Source organism: Stylophora pistillata, chromosome 4, assembly GCF_964205215.1.
Source record: "Stylophora pistillata chromosome 4, jaStyPist1.2, whole genome shotgun sequence".
NCBI classification, from domain to species: domain Eukaryota; kingdom Metazoa; phylum Cnidaria; class Anthozoa; order Scleractinia; family Pocilloporidae; genus Stylophora; species Stylophora pistillata.
Genome location: NC_142522.1, coordinates 21,119,256 through 21,135,308, shown reverse-complemented (window position 1 = coordinate 21,135,308; position 16,053 = coordinate 21,119,256). Strand labels below are relative to the sequence as shown.

Sequence of the window (16,053 nt, the reverse complement as noted above, 5' to 3'; positions counted from 1 at the left end):
CAATAGAACTTAAAGAGGGAAAATCAAGAAAATTCACAGCCGAAATCACGAGCACCTCAAACTAATTAGATGTATGATTGAGATCATACCAAACTCAGAACGTACGCCTACTACTTACCAACTGTTGACACAACTGCATAGACAGAACCAGGAACATAATTCTTCGGCAGAGAGATTTCCATTGAATCGTTAAACTGTGAGTCATTTCCTGGAATTTACAAGAACAAACCATGATACATTATTCCTAAATCTACACATATTGTGAAAACTCTCCTACAGACATGACAAAGATGAAATTACGGCCTTTATCATTAAAGTGCCACTATGATCAAAATTTCGCATTGCCTTTTCTTTTCACTTCTGGAAACTAGAAGTAAGAAACACTTACCATGCCAAGTTTAATCGCAAAATTTTCACGGGAAGTATGATTATTTCAACCTTGTTTTTCGTTTTTGGTCGCCCGCCATTACTCAATTAAAAAATGGCCGAGTGTGGCAAAAAGAGTTGGCACTAGTTGGAGCCTTTCGGAAGTGACGTCATATGCGCAGCTCGACCTAAAAAACGTGGCTAAATTGGTATGCCATTTGGAAGAAGAATTCGAGGAAGAGTACATCTTATAAAACGCCTAGAATTTCCACTGTGGAATCTCTCACAACACACGAAGCACGATGCGAAAGTGCGCATATGACGTCACAGGCCAACTCGTGCGTAAAACCGCTTTTCAGTTCAGTCGCTGGCTCTCGGTTTGCGAGCTGAGTAATGGCGGACGGGTTTTTCGTGAATTTCGGCCAGCTATATCAAGGCGTATTTCGCTTCCATCGACCTAAAAACTATCGCATAGTACAATTCGACGAAGTCGTGGTTGGTTTTGGTTTTGACAACCAAACTGCCTAAAACGCGGGAAAACGCGGGCGACGAAGTCATGGTTGGTTTTGGTTTTGCGTCTGATTAGTTTAGAGAATGGTACAAGTTCTTGACCAATAGCACAGTTAAGTAAAGAAAAACCAAAGCAATGCCAGATATTTTTGACACTCAATTCAAATTTGATCATTGTGCAATAAGTTTCAAATTAATTTTGTTTTCTCTTACACATCAGATATCTGGCATTGCTTTGGTTTTTCTTTACTTCACTGTGCTATTGGTCAAGAACTTGTACCATTCTCTAAACTAATCAGACGCAAAACCAACCACGACTTCGTTGCCCGCGTTTTCCCGCGTTTTAGGCAGTTTGGTTGTTCTACTTTGAATTACTGGCTCTTAAAGGTATTTTCCTTTCTTTTGATTAGCTGTTGATTACTTTGGTTCTGATTTACGACATTCAATCGAAAAGCGGTCTAATGTTCAATAGCATGATAAATTGAAATCTCGCTGCGAACTAAGGTTAAAAAGAGAAAGCCCAACATACCTTTGAGACATACAAAGCTGCTGTACGTGTACTCCTGACGGATACCTTCAGGCTAAATGATCAAGAACAAATACAAATGAAGCGGCAAGCATCTTCAATAAAGACAATCTTTCACATAACTTAAAGTTCTCCAAAGCATCAAATAAAACAATGGTAATCACTGGTCTTTTAAGGGTGGATCTTAAAGAAAATTCCGTTATAGTCAGAAATTAGTGACCACGACAGTGAGGCAATTACATTAAGAGCATCACTGTCAGGCAAGCTGATGTCGTTACTTAAATCAGCACCTCGAGTCAGGGATGAGTCACCTGATTTGCAGTTGATAATTACAACTTCAGTGTAGTTCATGGACACAGTGTATGGCAAAATAAGGTAGAAAAATATCACTAATTGTACCTCAACAAGTAATTTTCTTGTGACAGCATCAGTGACACCAAGAGCTAACTGTTCTACTCCTTCATCACACAGAGATGAATCAATATCTTTAGCCACAACAGTCAGAGGGATTTCACCCAGTTTCTTTGGAACTATATCGAGGCGTACAGAGATGGCTTCATTGCTGCATACACAAACTGAGCGAGACTTATTGGACACTATCCTGTAGTAAAGAGACTCTTCAAGACTCAGGCGGATCTACAACAAAAGTATACAGAGAGAGAAATGTTTAGCAAGGATGTTAAAAAAATACTCGTCTCCGACAAAGAGGCTAAAATGTGTATCTCTACTTGTTAGAAATATTTATTATGTTGTTTATTGTACATTGTGCTCTTATATTAGACAGTACTTCATGTGCTAGGTAAGAGTAAATTTTATGGACCTTTTACACCCTAACCTAAGTATCCATCTTCTCCACACTCTCCTCCATGCATTTCCTTTGGAGACTTCATTTAACAATCAAAACTTCTTAGAAATCATTTTTAATAATGCATGATTCTTTAGCACTGTTGTTAGGAGAAATTAGAAGCTGGTCACTCTCAGAGTCTAAACGGTTCACGTGCAAAATAAGGAATTTGTCTAACCGTACCCAAAGACGTTCCAAGTGAACGTAATAACTCAAGCTGGGGCAACAAGCGGTCTATTCCAGTCTCAAATGGGAATGTGAATTATGCATGAAAAGACGAACAATATTTGTCTTCCATCCCGAGTAACATTGAAACATTACACCAAATGAGTTGCAAGAAATTTTGTACATCCACGGTTTTCCATAATTTGCTACACCATAACAAACAAGTAATGCGTGGAGACCGCAAATGCATAACTATACACTCTGTATACGCTTCTAAGTTTGAGGAATTCAGGAAAGGATGCGTCCCATTTCGATGTAAATTCATTCTATCAGAAATCAGAGAAATTAAGAACCATAGTTACTCCTGCCGTTGGTAGCACTTACCGTAAGACACTTGCTCTCATAGTTGAAGACAGTTGCTATAATGGACACTTCCTCGCCACGGATAACAGAGTACGGCAGGGTTAGGGAAACAAAGAAAGGCTGGAAAACCTTGAGCGAGGTGGGCTGTGAAATACCAAGTCCAGCTGAATCAGACATAGCGAAAGCACTTGCTACCCAGGTGGTTATTGTGTCAGGAACCTTGGCCATGATAACTTTCTTTCCAGTATCAGGGCTGTTTAGATTAAAAAATAAAAGAATAATAGTCATGATTTTACACTCTGGGGTTTTTTCACTATCAAGTCCTCCTCAAATTACAGAGATGCTGGTGTTTACTTGTTTAAGCGTGCTGGTTGTTTCAAATCTTGCTATGATTACCTTCCTCTTTCCACTGAAGAAATACTTCAACTATAAATGTACAAATAAATACAGTAAAATCAACTTTCTGGGTATCTGCTTTAGAAAACTATTTTTTAAGCTTTATATTATAATACACCACAGAGGTTACTCTTCATCGTCCAATTCCAATTTAGAAAATTGCTGTCTGTTATTGTTGCTAATAATATGTCGGCAAGTAATGTCATTAACAATATACATGAAAAATTACGCGCGTCTGATTGGCTGAAACGAGTGCATATTTCATGTAACGTGAGTGCAAAGTTATGGCATAAGTGCAATGCTTTAACTTTGTGAATCTTCTCTGCCTTCACTTTTTGTGATGCTTTTTTCATGTAACATAATAACAAGTAAGAACGTGATTTCTCGTGCAATTTGGTGTTGATTAGCATTTGCAAATTTTTTAAGACTACAACTTGCAGTTTTGTAGTCTTTGAAAAATTTACTCATGCTTACAATTGCCAATTTGCACTAGAAGTCATGTCATTACCTTACAAATTGCATTCATTCAGAGACGAAATTTTCAACATTACCAATAATTTAGTCACTCAGTAAGTATAAGTGATTGAGATTTAACATCGAGTGTTACGCCTAAACCCATCTTAGCCTGCAAAACAGGCCTTCACTTTTAGCCCATTCAGGCAAGCCAAGGTGAGAGCAGATGCTAAGCAGGAGTTGCGGCTTGCCCTTTTCCCCCACCTTGCTCTCCTCTGATTCCAACAAGAAGTGCCTGTTTTTAGGCTTATACCATCATGGTGAAACTGACCAATCGGACGTCACCAACCAGACTTGTTAAATTCAATTGACAAACACCCCTGCACTTGACTCTAGTGTTGACTTCCACTCAGGTTGTCAAGATGCTGAGAAAAGTCACCAACGACAGTTCCTTTCAGAATACTCGCACCCACCCAATCAAATTACAGGATCAACAACAATCATTTTACTTCTTACAACAGGACAAGCCATGTCATAAATTTTGCACCTTCGGAAAACTGTGAACTGATCTGTAACTCATATATTACCAGCATATTACTTCTGACACTACAAATTACATCGTTATAACAATAGCAGAATTGAACACTTCATTTATTACTACAACTTAAAATATGTCTTGGTAGATTTAGTGATACCAATGAAACTACAAATTATCCACAAAAGAAAATAGTAATCTAAGCTGTTTAAGTAAGTTTTGAAACATTTTTAACCAACACACTGGTACTTGAGCGCTCACATCTTTAGTTGTTTCCTTCCAAATTTCCTCAAACAGAGAGCAATAGCAACACTAAAGCGTTTGGAGGCGTGTAAAGCAGAACAAAATGAACTCTGCAATATTCATTTATGTACTGAACAGTCTCCTGTGCCATTCTGAGTAAACCATAGCCAGCTTATTAAAAAATTATTGCCAAGTTGTACATGAAAGCAAGAAAGGAAGACATGATGGTACATTTTTTGGGTTTCATTTTGGTTTTAGATCAATCTGTGACGATTTTTTAAAGTAGGTTTTGGGAACCATCCGCAAAACTTCAACAGAGCTACTATTATGAAGAAACTATTGGCCTGTGTTTGAAAGACAAATGTGCATCGTTAGCTCCCGTTTATATTGCAACTACCTGATTGTCAAAAAGCCTACAAGATAGTAATTTTTGCCTCAAACGAAATTTTCGTTAGACAACTTTACACATGTAGCACTTTGAATGTTACTCTGACTGTTGTAAATATTATCAAATATGAAAACTTTTTGTCAGGGTTCGTCCCCATTTTCAGAAATAAATTTCAGGACTTTTCCACGACTCAGATTGATTTTTCCTGGACTCCAAATTCCACCTTAAAGCCCTTCATTCCCAAGATTTTCAATTCAATTCTCCTTCCGGTCTACATACATTTCTTATAACTGAAAACTTTATTGCTTGAGTTAGGGAAATTTCCTGGACTTTGCAGGACCTGTAGTCTGTATCGAGGACTTTTTAATCCAAGATAATGTCTAAATAAAATTCCAAGAACTTCTATGTTTTCCAGGACCCGTGCGAACCCGGTGTCGCAAAAAAAATAGAAAAATTTGTTGAAATTCCACAAAAGATTTTTAAGGTGTGTTATTCTTCTCTTACTTGATTACTTCCTCCGTCCAGAGCCATGTCGCAGGAAAGTTCTTACGAACAGTTACAAACTTCTTTTCTTCTTTCTCAATTTTCGGTTTGTTCCTTTGTTTGTTTCTTTTGAATCCTTTCACCGTGAATCTCTTACGATAATATTGCAACACTGGACCAGCTGAACCCCTTCTCAGAGCTATTGTGGGACGGTGGCGCCCTAAAATATGGACATGTAATCTTTATACTACATAAGTCATACCAGCAAAGTGATGCACTCCGCTACAGCTCGTCCTAGTTTCAACAGGAGTATTCACTTCTCACCATGAATAGGATGCTGGGTAGCATTCATTCAGATTTCCCAGCTAGTCCATTGCTACCTACTAACACTTCTGGGTGGACAGAGCTATTGCGAGAGTAAGGTTACTTTCCCAGCACTTTGAACCAGTCCTCACAGCTGGAGTTCTGTTAGTTTATCACAAAGCAACACCAACTTGCCCAAACAGTATCATTCTTCCGCAAAGCCACAAAAATAAGCAACTTGACAGAGCAAATGGTTGGTTACCATTGTAAGTTAATGCACATTAGTGAAAATTAGCCATATACTGTAAAACTATGTAATTTCTGATAAGTTAAAGCTATTTTTCAGTCATTTGAATTTGTCACTTAGAGTAAGAGTTAACAAAAAGGCTGAAGTAATTCTTTGTAACACCACGCTCAAAATCAAGTTTCTTAATGAACTACGACCAGTGAAATCAGAAATAGTAACAGAGACGATAAGAATACAGAGAATAATGAGTTAGGAACAGCTTCGCGGCAGAATGTATGAATAAGTAATAGATTTATATGATAGGCTCTTCTTCTCTATTTCTTAATCATGCGATTGATTTTTCCTTCATCATTACAAGTGGATAACACACAGGACGCTTCATCAAAACTTGAGATCACCGCTTTTCAGCCCATCGGACAGAAATGTTAAACAACTTCTGCAGATATATGCTATGAACTTGCACAAATTTTACTTGAAAAAGTTGAAGACTTGAATGGAAGAAATGATTCTTTTCACAGAGAAAGTTCAGTGCGCACAGTATAATATGAAAAACAATCCACGCTTGAATGATAAACTTGTGAAAAAATGTCTTCTATCTTCCATGATGGGCTTCTTCCTTGATAACCTATGCCCAATGTACCCTTCCTATCTCGAAAATAACTCTTCCTTGTCAACACTGTGGAAACTCTCACGGTCAGCTAACCCAAACATGTCTTCGATTTTCCTACTTAAAGCGTTGGTTCCTCGCGCATAGAGCGTTGCTGTAGTAGCTCTCCAGAAGAGAATAAAAGAAGAAAAGTACAGAGTCTTGGCACCTCTTGTAAATTCGTCCAAGCGAGCTGTAAAACCCCCAACATCATTATAATAGAATATGAAAAACTGGTGCAATAAAAGATCGGTTTTGTCAAAAGGGAATAAGATTTTTGTTGAAAACTCCAACTCAGGTGATTAAGTCTAGGTGTTTAGGCTAAGTTATTCTTATCTCACTTGATTACTTCCTCCGTCCAGAGCCATGTCTCGGGAAAGTTCTTGCGAACAGTTACAGGCTTCCTTTCCTTTTCCTCAATTTCTGGTTTGTTATTTTGTTTGTTTCTTTCGCTTTAACTCCCAACATTCGCAGTGCTAGCAAAGGGCAACGCTAGACTAAATGACCACAAACCTAGAGGCATTGGTCGACGATGGCGCCCTAAAATATGGAAATAATATCGTGAAATCGCAAAAATCATACCAGCTAAGTGATGTTCTCAGCTAAAGCTCATCCCAGTTTTAACAGGAGTATCACCTCTCACCCTGAATGGGATGCATAAGGTAGCATTCCTTAAGGTTTTCCTGGTAGTTCAGTGCTATCCATGTAAACTGCCGGGAGGACAGAGGTATCGAGAGTAAAGATTCCATTCCCAGAAGTTAGCACAATAACCTTTGCCACACCTTGGATAGGACCTTTCAGTAGGAGTTCTGCTAGTTTATCACAAAACTACCCCACCTTGCCCAAACAGTATCACTATTCTGCTACACCTCACAAAAAAAAGCAACTTGACAGAGTAAATGGTTGGTTACCATGATAGCGAATTAAATGCACAACTACGAATTAGCCATACAAAGTAAATTAATAATTTCTAAGAAAAGCTATTTTTCAATAACTGGATCATGCCTGTTAGAGTTAACAAAAATTCTGCTGCAATTCTTTGTAACACCACTCTCAAAATCAAGTTTCCTAATACATTACACGAAGAGTGAAATCATTAAATAATGACAGTGACACCAAGAACACAGAGAATAATGGGTTAGGAACAATGTCGTGGCAGAATGCATGATTAAGTGATAAACAGATAACAAGGACTCTTCTTTTCTTTTACTTAACCAAGTGAGTTTTCCTTGATTACAAAGATGTGGACAGCACACAGCACGTTTCATTAAAACTTGTTATCACCACTTTCCAGTTCATAGGGCAGATGAGAGAAAAAAAGCTCCAGAATTGTGCTCTGAACTTGCATAAAGTCCATGTCTCTTTGAATCGCAGCCTAGGCTGGGAGAGACGTTTCGTCTCATAAGGCAAGGTGGGTGTGCATAGAATAATAAGGAAAAAATCCAAGACCAAACTATAAACTTGTAAAAAGTGTCTTCTATCTTTCATGATGTGCTTCTTCCTCGATGACCAATGTACAAGGTGCCCTTCCACTTTCAAGAAAGAAAAATCTTCCACGTCTGCAAAGATAGCCATGGTCTAAAGCAAAAGTCTTGTGGGCAATTGATAATTTCATGGTTTGCCTTGTCTTGACAAAGTCAACCAAGTATCCAGGGACAATTTCTTTCTTTCTCTCTTTTGAAAAAGCCAAGCTGTTTATTGTCCTTTTAGAGAGCTAGTTTGGTACTTGTGTATAGCCACCATCTGGTGCACCACTTCATTTATTTGCACTTCCTTTCGTCCAGCCATAAATTGATAATAATTTCTAGAAGTCTAGTTCTGTATACAGGGTCCATCCAAAACGAACAAGTTATGAAGTAGCCTTGTACTTCCATCTCTTCCTTTTTAGCACTTTCATACTTTGTCCACACCAAGTAGTTTTGCGCCATTAATTACTAAGTTTAATTAGCCTTATAGGAATCAAAATATCAAAATATCGGATGCAAACTGGGTAGTATGAACAATTATTACACGACTCGGGCAGTAAGAGGGCCAATAACTAAAATTAACCAATCAAAATGCTCTATTGCCGGTCAATATTCTCTCAGTATTGGACCGGGCACTGTCCCGAATGGTCCCGAATGATACCGCACTTGTGTCCCTTTGAACTTCAGTCGTGTAATAAATCTCTTATTAACCAAGCTTGCTCGGGACTGTACTGGAAGAATATCGGCCCTCGGTCTTTTTCGTACGGACCGCGCTACGCTCGGTCCGTACTGTCAAGACCTCGGGCCGATATTCTCCCAGTACGGCCCTCGCGCTTGGTTAATAAGATATATGTAATTGCACTGAAACAAAATCTTAGTAAGGGAGTTAGAAGTAGTCCTGAAAAAAATGATGTTGACAGATCTTAAACAATATCATTTGAAAAATGTGTTGCCTGTAATCAACAAACACCATCAGTTGCTACAAGCTCAAGCCTTAGTCAATTTCTGCCGATTTTTAGGTAAAAATGAGAGCCTTGTATACAAAGTGCTTCTTATCCAAAACACAAACAACATTTCAATATGCTGTGTCCAGCCCTTTATGATATTTCAGTGACATGTTTAAACAAAAATGTACATTAAAATCATAATAAGTGCTTGAAGAAAATACAGATTAGCACACCAGCAGTCCTTCAGATCTTTTATGCAAGTAACACAAGGACAAGTAGTGAAGTCTTACTTGATTACTTCCTCAGTCCAGAGCCAAGTCTCTGGAAATTCTTTACGGATTTTAACGGACTTTGTTCCACTTCCTTTCTTCACTCTGCGAGTGTCAGTGACACTTGTAAACAATGAGTCATCCTCTTTCATCTCAGGGACAGCCATGAAGTTCGAAACCATTGGCAGAGCTCTGCCGAACCCTGAATCACGATCTGAAAGAAGCATTTATATTTACATGCCAAAATACTGACTCAGTTGGGCTGTGTTTAGGGTAAGTTCATAGTTTTTTTCTCCTCCTTAGGAAAGTTGCTGGACCTTATCCCATTTCAACCCTGTCAAGCAACTAGGGAGAAAGGGGTACCACTCCTCTTCCTAAATGGGATGCTAGCTGGCATACCTACTAATTCATTGGTACTACAGGGTGTAGGTTTGGGGCTTTTCTCAGCAACACAGCAGAATGACCCTTACCAGAGTCTGAACCAACCCTTTTGATCAGAGTCCAGACTTGCTTATCATCACCTCACCCAAAATGTATTATTATTTGGCAAAGCTGCCAAAACAGTGTGACAACGCGAAAGTTTTGCTATTATATTCAGTTAAATGCATAAATGCAAATTAGTTGAAGATTATTATGCAAATTAAGAAACATGGCAGACTTTAAGCTCAGTAGTTGAATTTAGAAAAATGAGAGAAAAAATTGAGACTATTGCAGGATACATATCACAGAGGAACCGTACACTGGTCTAACACTCCATAGAGTTCTCTCAAGTTCAGAGGTGGATCATAAGAGCGAGGAATCCCAAGGTCCAGGGTTTTATTCCTCAGAGGAATTCAGACTTTTCCTTTGCCCCATGCTCATGAAAAGATGCACAACATCTTTCGCTAAATTATTATGCACTTTCTACTGAAAAGTTTTAATTCAGAAACTGAATAATGTCTGTAAAAGTTGCCAGAGAGTCTGGTGTAATTTCATGTTACACTTTGCTCCTTATGCAAGACAGAAGATCAAGTGAAAATTACTGCTTACGGACAGAGAGATAACGAGAATGTAAAGATGAATATAATCACCACAAGGGGACTAACAGAGAGTTTGGTACACTGTTCAGAGAGAATGAAGGATTGGGTTATACGACAAATAAAACAGCGATCTTTAGCCGGGTGTACCTTCATTATTGATTCCCAATCAGTGCAAAGTACCGCCCTCCTCCTACAAAAGCTGATGTCATTGCTTTTCAGCTCATAGGATTGAATAGTACGTCAGAAACATATGCTCGAAATTCAACTGCCTTAAATCCACTTACAAAGTCAACTTCTCTATCCATCTTTGATAGGAGTCTATTTTCCTCTTGAGGAGTAGGTTCAGTGTACAAAGAATGGGCAAAAAAACCAAACCAGAACTGCAGAATGAACTTCTATCTTTGATGATGCGCTTTTTCCTCGATGGCGAAAAAAATGAATTTCCTCTTAGATGGAAAAAGTCTTCCTCTTCAGCCAAAGGAGTTATGGCCTTGGCAAATGCAAAACTTTTGTACACACATGGTATTTTTTTGCATCCCTCTCTCCCTTAAAAAAGCCACGCGGATTTTGAGTGAATTCGTATAAGCAGTTTACTGTCCTTCGGGCGAGCCTGTTTGGAATTTGTGTTCACCTCTTGATTTGTTTGTACTCCCTTTCTTCCGGCCATAAATTGAGGATAGCTCTTAAAATATTTTTTCTGGACAGGCTTGATCCAATATGAATAAGTAATGAAGTAACCCTGTACACTACCCTTCAGTCAATATAGACCTGATTCTTCTTTCCATTTTTCCCACACCAAGTAATTCTGTAAGTAGCCCTGTACACATACTCTCGAAGCAAAGTAGACCTGACTGTGCATCATTTTAAGAGCTTTCACACCAAGTAATTCTGTAAGTAATTAACAGCTAATAGAATCCAAAAGAATTTTTAGGATTTTCAAAACTTTGACACGGATCCCATTCCATGTAGTTCTGTAAGTAATTGACAACTAATAGTGGAGCTCATAGCGCGCGCAGCGTAGCCCCATACTTATACAAAATAGTAGTAGTAGCCCATCAAGCCGAAAAAATTTGGACTTATGACCGTACGGATGTCCGTACAAGGTGCTACTTTTAGCATGCGCGGTCAACTGTACCGCAGGCACGCCGACGTTATGGCTTTAGTTTTGTCCAGTGGGTGTTTGAGCATAACGCGTGCGCTACAATTCTACATAGCTGAGGAGACTCTGGGTTCGAGATAAATTTAGTGGATGGTACGTCAAGCATGTGCAGCAGGCAGCTGTGCGGGCTCATCCTCGCAATGGTATCTGAATATGCATGCACAAGTTAGTTTTGTTGGTGAGATGTGCGGGAAAAAAATGCGAGCTCCGCTATTAAGCTTGGCTAAATCTATATATCATTGTCTACTGGGAGTAAAAACATTAGAGGCATAGTGCACTGAATGAACAGGTAATTGCACTTGCCTTGCACCCACCAAAATTGAAAATAAGTTTAGTGAGTGCGTTGTAAGTAGTCCCAAAAAGAACTGATGCCGTCAGATTTTACACAACATCATTTAACAGTGTTTTTCAGTGATCAGCAGATACCAGTAGAAACCAGCAGTTGCTACAAGCTCAGGCCTTGGTCAATTTCTGTCCATTTTGGGTAAAATGACATTCAAGTGACATATTTAAACAAAAATGTACACTAAGAGGCTGATAAGTGCTTCAATAAAATACAGATCAACACACTAGCAGTCCCTCAGATCCATGAAACAAGTGACACAACGACAGGTTGTGAGGTCTTACTTGATTACATCTTCAGTCCAGAGCCAAGTCTCTGGAAATTCTTTACGGACTTTGACGGACTTTGTTTTACTTCCTGTCTTCACTCTGGGAGTGTCAGTGTCACTGTCAGTCTCGGGTGACTCCTCCTCAGCACTCTCTGTAAGAGGGCCAATCATGGTGGTTGCAACCGGACCATGATTCCCTGAAAAACGATCTGAAAGAAGCATGCATTTTTACATGCCAAAATGCAATGAGTCAGTTGGGCTGTGTTTTGGGTAATTTCAAAGGTTTTTTCCTCTGTTAGAAATTTGTCTCAACTTGAGGGCCAACACTGGTTTCCTCAGTTCAATACAAGTGGGGTTGAGTATTGCCACCCCCTCCCCCAAAGCAATCATGCAAATACCCCCACCCAATATTTCATCAGGTTTCCCTGAGAATTTGCTGGTATTAAATATACACCAAAGATAGGGAGGCAGATTGTGCATACCATGTCTCTTCATACAGTTTAGGAAAATAAAGTTCACCTCATCTGTAGAAAGGAATTTCTTCTATAAAGCTTCACTCCAAGGGTTCTTTTAAAAGTAGCGCCTAAACATAAGTCGCTCCTTTCTCTCACAATAACAATTAACACAAACTGTTAAATTGTCAGCTAGATTATACTGTGACATAGGAGGGATATCAAAATCAGTATATCAAATTTGTGTCAGTGATTGTCAACATGCCTCAGAAAAGGTTATCACGAGTGTAACTTTCACATAACAGGAACAAGGGGAAGACAGATGTAATGCACCTCCATAGGAACAATTGAGTTTTTTTACAAACTCAATCATGAAATGTACCTTGATTTCTGAAACGTCAATACTGCATTTGTACATGTATATCAAATACTGTAACATTAAATATGCTGGTGCAAAAATAAGAGTTTGTGCAAAAAGCACTCAAGTGTATGTTAGCGGGCAAAAAATTGATATATATTAGCAAAGAAATTATAAATTTGGACAACCTTGGGTTATATGTGTTGACATTTATGGCCTCCTCCTACAAGTTTAAATACATCTGCGTAATCACCATATCACATAGATGTCTCTACTTTAGTAAAGTAAACTGCATCAGAAATTTATTCCAACACCCATGGAGCATATCCTTAAGGAAGAAAAAGTTTCAGTTTGTGTACGTGACTGTACTTCTTAATAATGCATGACAATTAAATGAGAGGTTTTTGGAAAGTGGAGATGTATCAAAAACTAATTGGGAAACAAAATATGAGAGGCTCTTTTTCCTCTGAATTGTCAATCACCCTAAATAAACATACAGTGTATATTACTATGAAAAAAGCTAACATTCAAAACTAAGTACAGGCTTACAACTAAATTGAAATGCTACATGTACCTATCCAATATGTATGAAATTTGACAGTAGAGCCATTTGCACAGTATGCTTCAAATTTTGCCCATGTACCCCTATAGTTTTTGAGTTTCTTGAGGGGAGGTGAATTAACGGAAGAGGGCTTATTAAAGCATTTATGAAATATTTGAGAGCAAGAGTCTTATTTGTAAAGTATTTTTCCAAGCCTCATAAGGACAAGGTAAAATGTGAGCAATGAGCAAATGTTAAAACCACTGAAGAAGGATCTATTATTCCACCATCACTTCGCTTTCTACTTTTTAAGTACATCCTACAGCATTCTACCATTGAACTCCAAAGATCTCATTAGTAATCCTTGTTACTCTCTGCTATACAATTCTTATAATGATGTTAGTTAAAAAAAAAAATTTGTATTGGATCAACTAATAATCCCCTTATTGATACTTTTCTATATTCTCATCACTTCTCTGTTTGATACTGTTTTGATATTTTAAGGAGAATTTAAAGTCTGCCTTGGTCACTCATAGGGGTTGAAGAGTTAGTGCCCTTTATGAAAACAAGAAAAATGTTTCACGTTAAAGTTTGCCATCTAAAAAGGCAGGCCTGGAGGACATACACAAATTTTAAGTATATGGATTGGTAGTGTGGCCACTTTGTTGCTCCACTTTCCATCCATTATCTGCCTTGAACAACAGTGTAATATTGTCCCATATTTTGTATGATCTGCTACCCTTATATGTTAAAATGACATAATAGAGGAATGAAAGATGACATTATCAAACTATAATATTATGGGGCAGTGAGGTGTTAATGCAACCTGAGCAAATGAGCTCTGTGATGAAGATGCGTCCTACCTTAAGATACTGTATGACATCTAAGTCAAACAATGTAATCATGTTGGTAACTTAAGGTACATGGTTACAATGAAGCTTGTAGGCAAACCTTTACATTCACTCGAATGATTAATATATATTAAAATTTCAACTCACATTTTCACAGCAAGTTGAATAAGTGGAAAACATATTCTTTTTTGATGTGATTTTCATTGGTGTCAGACGAGTGACTTGAATATATTCATTATTGCGTATGGCATGGAAATTTGTGAAACAGGACTAGGGTAATGTATGTATGTGTTGCGTGTAATTTAAGGGATTACAAGAAAGTCTTGGTAGAAGAAATAGAAGGAAAAGTGTCAAACAGTGAAAAAAGAGAGAGGTTAAAGCAAAACTTAAGCTAAAACTTCTTTTAAAGCACACTTCAAAAAAAAAAAAAAATGAATAGAACACTTTAAAATTATAATCATTAGTTACTGGCAGCCTATATGCACACAAAATTAAAACAAAGTTAAAAGCAGAAGTCTCTGTTTAAACACAGTGCAAGCAAGTTAAGAGGACCACCTATTTCTACCCTTTCATATCTGAATTTCTGCATTTCTCTTTAGCATCCCATCCTTTCCTGTCTTATCTCCCTGCCTCTCCCCTGTGTCCCCCCGCACATCCTGCCCCACTTTAGTTGTGAGCCCATGTAACATAAAAGAATCAGTGGACTTGCAAATTCCTCTACCATGACATTTAAACCTCTACCATGACATTTAAATGGCAGGAATAATGATTAAGTGGTAATCACAAGATAGTCACTAGACAGGAATTTCCACTGTTCTCAAAGATTCTATCATCCACATTTTATAGCTTCTGCTGCACTAACAAGTAAAACCGAAAAAAAGCAATGACAACAATATTGAAAAAGAAAAACACAACTTACAGTATGGAAAAGGCCTCTCGCATTTGGCAGTTTCAATTTTCAGATCAGAGAAGTATAAGATTCCACTGTTCTACAAGGAAAGAGCAAATAATTGTTGAACTTCAATTTCTTATAAAATTATCAAAGAATCAGAAATTTGAGCAACACTTGTTTTTCTCTCTAACTTACAAACTGTACTTATTTATAATTTCTTTTTTTAAAAAAACATGTTTTGTTGAGATTTGTTCCTCAAGGTGACATGATAATACTAACCTCAAAAGCCCTTGAGGCATCCAAATCTTTTGAGTATCCATATGGGATATATGATCGTTTCCGTCGCTGCCAGGGCCCCCTCCACCAAGAGGGATTATAGCACCTAGAATGTTTGTTACGTCCAGAGGGGCCAACATCCTGAGAACTGAGTACTTTGATTGCCTAAGGTAATGTTTTAAAACACCCTTAATTACATCAGATAATGAGTTAATCCTTACTCTCTTTCTCATCAGTATCCATATATATTTTTGCAAAAAGTTTTGCAAACATTTTTGTACTTACTGTGCCTGTGTTCTAGGAAGGCTGTATAAGGCACTATGTTCTGGTGTTTTGTTTAGTCTGTAAATCTTCCCCCTATAGCCCCTTGTGTTTTTCAAATGGTAGACTATCATGAGCCAGACACTAGTAAAAACTCTTACTTTTTTACTACAGTACCCTACAGCTATACAACAGTTGGCAAATGCAGTGATAGACTGCCCTAAATTTAAAATTGATATTTTAATTTACCAAAGTTGAGGTCATGCCGGTGCAATTGTGAAGTCTTAGCAAGAGGTAAATAAAACTTGTAAAGTTTATTGGCAACTCAAAGTAACCACAAACCATATTGCTTTGTTGCAAACCATTGCTTTGTTGAAATAAATGATACAATAATTGAACAGAGCAACTTTTGTGGATTTTAGCTGAAGGAATGTTCCTTACAAACATTTCCCACTGTGACAGTAATTAAGCACTTGCTACAGC

General features: G+C 38.0%; 1 protein-coding gene across 3 annotated transcripts in view; it reads right to left on the bottom strand.

Moving 5' to 3' along the window:
- LOC111327252 (C3 and PZP-like alpha-2-macroglobulin domain-containing protein 8) overlaps positions 1 to 16,053 on the bottom strand; it is a 44,882-nt gene that overhangs the window by 11,499 nt on the left and 17,330 nt on the right. Inside the window, exons 17-23 of one of the 3 annotated variants that reach the window (XM_088757507.1) lie at positions 15,313 to 15,474; positions 15,061 to 15,130; positions 5,294 to 5,492; positions 2,796 to 3,027; positions 1,802 to 2,038; positions 1,406 to 1,457; positions 119 to 208 (exon numbers count right to left, since the gene is read on the bottom strand). In XM_088757507.1, coding sequence (XP_088613633.1) covers positions 119 to 208; positions 1,406 to 1,457; positions 1,802 to 2,038; positions 2,796 to 3,027; positions 5,294 to 5,492; positions 15,061 to 15,130; positions 15,313 to 15,474 — 1,042 coding nt within the window. Of the gene's footprint in view, positions 1 to 118; positions 209 to 1,405; positions 1,458 to 1,801; positions 2,039 to 2,795; positions 3,028 to 5,293; positions 5,493 to 9,171; positions 9,365 to 11,955; positions 12,149 to 15,060; positions 15,131 to 15,312; positions 15,475 to 16,053 lie in introns of all 3 variants that reach the window. The other 2 variants (XM_088757509.1, XM_088757508.1) reach the window with 2 other exon arrangements.